This window comes from Mobula birostris, chromosome 11 (assembly GCF_030028105.1).
Source record: "Mobula birostris isolate sMobBir1 chromosome 11, sMobBir1.hap1, whole genome shotgun sequence".
In the NCBI taxonomy this organism is placed as follows: Eukaryota; Metazoa; Chordata; class Chondrichthyes; order Myliobatiformes; family Myliobatidae; genus Mobula; species Mobula birostris.
The window spans coordinates 64,821,111-64,827,110 of record NC_092380.1 but is presented as its reverse complement, the minus strand read 5'-3'; the positions used below and the strand labels follow the sequence as shown (position 1 = coordinate 64,827,110).

Sequence of the window (6,000 nt, the reverse complement as noted above, 5' to 3'; positions counted from 1 at the left end):
AATTCCCTAACAAATTAGTACACTCCAGACTGATCCCCTGATCCTCTATGTCCTCCTTGGAAAATATTAATACAATATTAATACTCATTTAGGACCTCACCCACATCCTCTGCCATGAAGTTCATTATTGGTGCATGCCCTCCCCCCCCCCCCACAACCCAGTCATCATAAAGTATTAGAGCACAACACAGAAAGAGGCCCTGTGGCCCATCTAGTCTATGCTGACCTAATCCACCTAGTCCCATCTATTGCACCGGGACCATCTCTCTCCAAACTCCTCCTATCCAAACCTTTGAAACTGAATCCACATCCACCACTTTCATTGGCAGTTCAGTTTTCAATCAAAAGAACTTTATTCATAATATAAATATTTACACGTATAAAATGTGTAAAGCCTTTTCATTCTTTACTTTCAAAGTCAATGCTTTCAGTGCTGTTCCATTACTTTCCAACACATTAAGAACACTGGTGCCACTCCTGAGACCATCTAAGGTAGTATCCCACACAACTGGGCCCCTCCCTCTGCAGAGCAGAAGAACCCACTTCCTTCCCCATCAAGCCCTTGCTGTGGCTGCACCAAGCTTCAGCAGATAGTCCTACAGCCTGGAATTACCAGACGGCAGCACTTCTCCACAGCTACAAACATGTCGATATTATTCAACTCCACCTGGATGAGACCCGACCAATGGTTCGACTACTGAAAGTTTCCTTCCCAGTTCATTTTATGACGAGGACGCGGCGGTTCCTGGAAACCGGCTCCCCCTGGTGGTGCCAGACGTGATTGCGCCTCCGCCTGCTGGCCGGTCGGCTTTCTCCTGCGGAAGGGCGCCCCTGGAGCCCGGTGGCGTTGGCTGCGTGTTCTGGCCGCCACTGACTCCGTGCCGCTGCTCATTGCCCATGCTCGGCTCCAAGTTGGGTGCGATCAGTTCCGATGTTGCACTGCCGTGGGATTTCTCCCTCCTGAGATCTCGGCAGCATGTCGTTCCTGAGTAACTCGCCGTCGTATGGTTCGCTTTCCGGCTTTGAGGACGACCTCCCAGCCGATAACCTTTTTCTGTTCGAGATCGCCTGGGAGGTGGCGAATAAAGGTAAGGCGGCGGAACACAACAGGGATAGGTGGTGCAGGTTCCGGCTGACTGGCAGCAGGATCTGCCGAGGCTGGCAGACTCTGGCTGGAAGGAAGCTTTAAAAGAGTTGTCACCTACCAGAACCTCCTCAGCCTTCATACAATGCAACAACGCGAACCATCAGATTAGAATATTTAATTACTTAGCTCAATGCCGTTTAAAATACCATGTTTCAGCACAGCCAAGGTTTACGTACGTACATTTTATGCTCATTGTGCTCTACAAATATTCAGAAATAGCGTCTTTACTCCTTTATTTTGCATACGCCAGAGAAGAAAATAAATGGCAAGGACAGGAAAAGGTCATAGGTTCTGGCTGAACAGACTTCTGGTAAATGTCTGAAGGAATCTATGAGGGATGCTCAAGTTTCCTGTCCGGGATTTACTGCCTGACCAGCAATTAATAGTAGCAAAGCTTATTCTATTCTACATTTTGTTGACTAACTTTCAAATAATCTTAGTTATTTTACATAAATAGAATTGTCGTTTTTAAATCTACTTTCTACTTCTGGTATACTGAAGTGTTTTTGAAAACTAGAGAAGCAGATCTAGCCTGATTGAGTTCTTCTTGATAATATCTAACGACATACCAAATTGGGATAGGTCACCTATTCGTTGCAGCCTGACATTGTTATGCAGAATTATACTTTTTAATCAGTATCACTATTTCTGGTTATATAACCATATAACAATTACAGCACAGAAACAGGCCATCTCGGCCCTTCTAGTTAGTGCTGAACTCCTACGCTCATGTAGTCCCACCGACCTGCACTCGGCCCATAACCCTCCATTCCTTTCCTGCCCATCTATCTATCCAATTTAACTTTAAATGACAACATCGAACCTGCCTCAACCACTTCTGCTGGAAGCTCGTTCCACACAGCTACCACTCTCTGAGTAAAGAAGTTCCCTCTCGTGTTACCCCTAAACTTTTGCCCTTTAACTCTCAACTCATGTCCTCTTGTTTGAATCTCCCCCAGTCTCAATGGAAAAAGCCTATCCACATCAACTCTATCTATACCCCTCATAATTTTAAATACTTCTATCAAGTCCCCACTCAACCTTCTATGCTCCAAAGAATAAAGACCCAACTTGTTCAACCTTTCTCTGTAACTTAGGAGATGAAACCCAGGCAACATTTTAGTAAATCTCCTCTGTACTCTCTCAATTTTATTGACATCTTTCCTATCATTTGGTGACCAGAACTGTACACAATAACTCCAAATTTGGCCTCACCAATGCCTTATACAATTTCAATATTACATCTCAACTCCTGTACTCAATGCTCTGATTTACAAAGGCCAGCATACCAAAAGCTTCCTTCACCACATGAGATTCCACCTTCAGGGAACTATGCACCATTATTCCTAGATCCCTCTGTTCTACTGCATTCTTCAATGCCCTACCATTTACCATGTATGTCCTATTTTGATTAGTCCTACCAAAATGTAGCATCTCACATTTTTCAGCATTAAACTCCATCTGCCATCTTTCAGCCCACTCTTCTAACTGCATAAATCTCTCTGCAAGCTTTGAAAACCTACTTCATTATCCATAACTCCACCTATCTTAGTATCATCTGCTTACGTACTCATCCAATTTACCACCCCATCATCCAGATCATTAATATATATGACGAACAACATTGGACCCAGTACAGATCCCTGAGGCACACCACTAGTCACCAGCCTTCAATCTGAAATGCAGTTATCCACCACTACTCTCTGGCGTCTCCCATCTAGCCGCTGCTGAATCCCATGTTTAATCCCATCTACATGACAAATTAACCAGGGGCAGGGGAACACTCTCAAGATGCGGGAGGAACTGAGCAAGCCAGACAGCATCTATGGGGAAAAAAGTTTCATCATTATAAATTGACTGTACTCTTTTCCATAAACGCTGCCTGGCCTGCTGAGATCCTCCAGCATTTTGTGTGTGTTGCTTGGATTTCCAGCATCTGCAGATTTTCTCTTGTTTGTAGGTGCAGGGTGGTCTCAGGAAGCTGTGGCCCTAATTATGAGGTCCAGTCAAAGGCCTTTTCTGACTTTTTAAAATGCTTCTTATAACCAGAAGCATTTAAAATTAGTTGATATTTAAGTAGTTGATCAATGATCTTAAAAATACTAAGTATTAAATTAAGAACGTCAGAACCTCCTGCTGTCTGTTTGTACGTTTTCCCTGTGACCACGTGGGTTTCCTTCGGGTGCCGTGGTTTCACCAAGACTATGTGAAAATCTCTAGATGGTTGCTACACACGAATGCTGCGGATGGCTCTTGACGTGAGTTGGCAACAGCACACGACGAATGTCGAGCTCTATGACGACCTATGGATGCTCACCACTAAAATCGAGACAAGAAGACTGCAACTAACGGGGCACTCTCTACGCCACCCCGAGCTACCTGCCAACCTAGTCATCATATGGGAGCCCAAGCACGGGAGGATGAACCCTGGGCGCCATCCCAAGACTATGGTCAACACGCTCCTAGAAGACAGCGGCGCAGCTAATGTAGATGAACTGAACACACTGATGAGGAAGAGGGAGAAGTGGAGAGTCCGTCATCGTGCCCGACACCAGCCCCCTAGGCCTGAGTCGACGTAGTAGTAGTAGTAGCCCTGGTTTCCTCCCTCAGTCCAAAGACGAACCAGTTGGTAGGTTAATCAGGGGTTGCTGGGCAGCATGGTTCAAAGTGCTGGAAGGGCCTATTCGGCTCTGTGTCTCCATAAATAAATAAATAAATAAATGAAAAAGGGGAAACCTTTTCCCTACAGGTGCCTTTTTAATCAGGATCAGCTGAGTGGTGCCATGGGTGATATAAAGCTGAGGGGCTGAACATGAGCTATCATTTAACTCTTCCACATTCACCACTGAGCCCGGAGAGGAAACCTGGGTGTCACAGTGTCACGGCCTCATACAGCATAGAAACAGGCCTTTCAGCCTACGGGTCTGCAGTGAGCATCAAGCATCCATCCAATCTAGTCCAATTAACAAAAAATTAGATTAAAAATCGAATCCAATTTTTATATAAAATGGGTGCGTGTGTAGGTGAGCTGTAATTTACAGTGGCTGACTAACCTACCAGCCCACATGTGTGTGGGATGTAAGAGGAAGAACATAGAGCAGGAATCTACACACTCACCTGGAGAACACGCAGGCATCGCACAGACAGCACTGGAGCCGTGAGACAGCAGATTTACTTAATTTACGCAGATCTCCGTACTGCCTTCCAATATATCTGACTTCCAGCATGTTCCTAACCTCTGCATAGATACAGAAGTCAGGAACAGCAGGCTGTGGCTGGCGGGTGGTACTTCAGGGAAACTCCAGTACTCAATCAGTGTGATCAAATCCGTTATTATTGAAGTAGTGGTAGATGTCATTGACAATAACCTCACTGTCAGTCTGGTTTCAGACCCCATTTTATTTTTTTTTTACTCGGAGATACTGCACCGTTTTTGGCCCTTCTGGGCCAACGAGGCCGCACCACCCGATTACACCCATGTGAATAATTAACCTGCTGACCTGTACGTCTTTGGAGTGTGGGAGGAAACCAGGGCACCCAGAGGAAACCCACAGGATCACGGGGAGAACACACAGACTCCGTACAGAGCTGAGCCTGATTCATTAGCACTGTAACAGTGTTGTGCTTTCCAGAACACTACTACTCTCACGAGAACTTTGGTCCAATTGGACCATAGGGCTGAATCTAACAATCTGATATCAAGTTAACATTTATTTGTGTGGCAGCAAAAACCCTAATAAAGTGGGAGTGATTGGGAATCGGGGTGAAATCTCTCCTCTCCCTGTAACCATTGTCAGAGGTAAGGAATATTGTTCGTAAATTTGGAGTTGTGAATGTTACTGGTAAGGCGGGCAAGATCATTAATATGCATATCAGGCCATGGCAGTCCAGGCCTGGAATCCAGAGAACTGTGGGTCAGGGGTCTGTTTTCAGGACCGGATTAGCGTAGTGTGAGGGTGACGCATACAAAATGCTGGGGAAATTCAGCAGGTCAGGCAGCAGATAAAGAAGAGAATAAAGAGCTAACCCAGCCATTCATCAGGACTTGGGGTCTCGGCCCCAAAACATTGATACTTCATTCCTTTCCGTAGATGCTGCCTGACCTGTTGAGCTCCTCCAGCATTTTGTGTGTGTGTTACTCTGGATTTCCAGCATCTGCTGATCCTCTTCAGTTTATGCTCTTCTAATGCCTCCTGGATCCTTTCTCTCATTTGGAAGTGTCCCAACCTCTTCTTGGCATTTTGCCCTATTGACAGTTCAGGAACCAAACAGAGCAAAGCTCTGAATGTCAGTATTTATTTCCATAATCCCATGGCCAGAAAGGTTGCTTCTATTTATAAAACAATGTATTCATTTAAAAAAAATTCAGATACTATACTTCAAAGCACTTCCCCATAAATGACTGAAACCTGGTGATGTAACAAATTGGCTATAAAGTAACTCTCTTGTCACTGACAAATACAGTACCCAGTTCCCTTCTCAACCTGTGCTCAGTCTGGCTAAGGTAACCATACCATGTCATGATGCAGCTTTCTTCCGCTTTGACCAGATTGTGGATATTTATATGTCATCATAAACAGCGAGTGTGATAAGTTCCTTAATTAACCGAGCTACCTCACTGGAGCAAGAACTGGGGATTGAATCTGGGACTTTCTAGATCTGTGCAGATCAGTTCTATATTGATTAGTGCATTCGCCAATTGAACTTAATTCATTAATTTATCCATTCAGACTGAAGTCACCGATCTGAGAGCACAGAGCGTTATAGTATTCACGCAATCATTTTCAAGAATAATCCAGCACCCAAGGAGGAGGACAAAAATTGCAAATGAGAAATGTGGTTTGTGAAGTTGA

The 6,000-nt window shown here is 44.8% G+C and overlaps 1 protein-coding gene across 3 annotated transcripts in view; it reads left to right on the top strand.

Moving 5' to 3' along the window:
* The first annotated feature begins 772 nt into the window (after window positions 1-772).
* The window catches only part of LOC140205149 (glycogen [starch] synthase, muscle-like), a 127,677-nt gene continuing 122,449 nt past the window's right edge, over window positions 773-6,000 (top strand). Inside the window, exon 1 of one of the 3 annotated variants that reach the window (XM_072272414.1) lies at window positions 773-1,088. In XM_072272414.1, coding sequence (XP_072128515.1) covers window positions 977-1,088 — 112 coding nt within the window. In that variant the 5' untranslated portion in view covers window positions 773-976. The remainder of the gene's footprint in view (window positions 1,089-6,000) is intronic. The other 2 variants (XM_072272415.1, XM_072272413.1) reach the window with 2 other exon arrangements.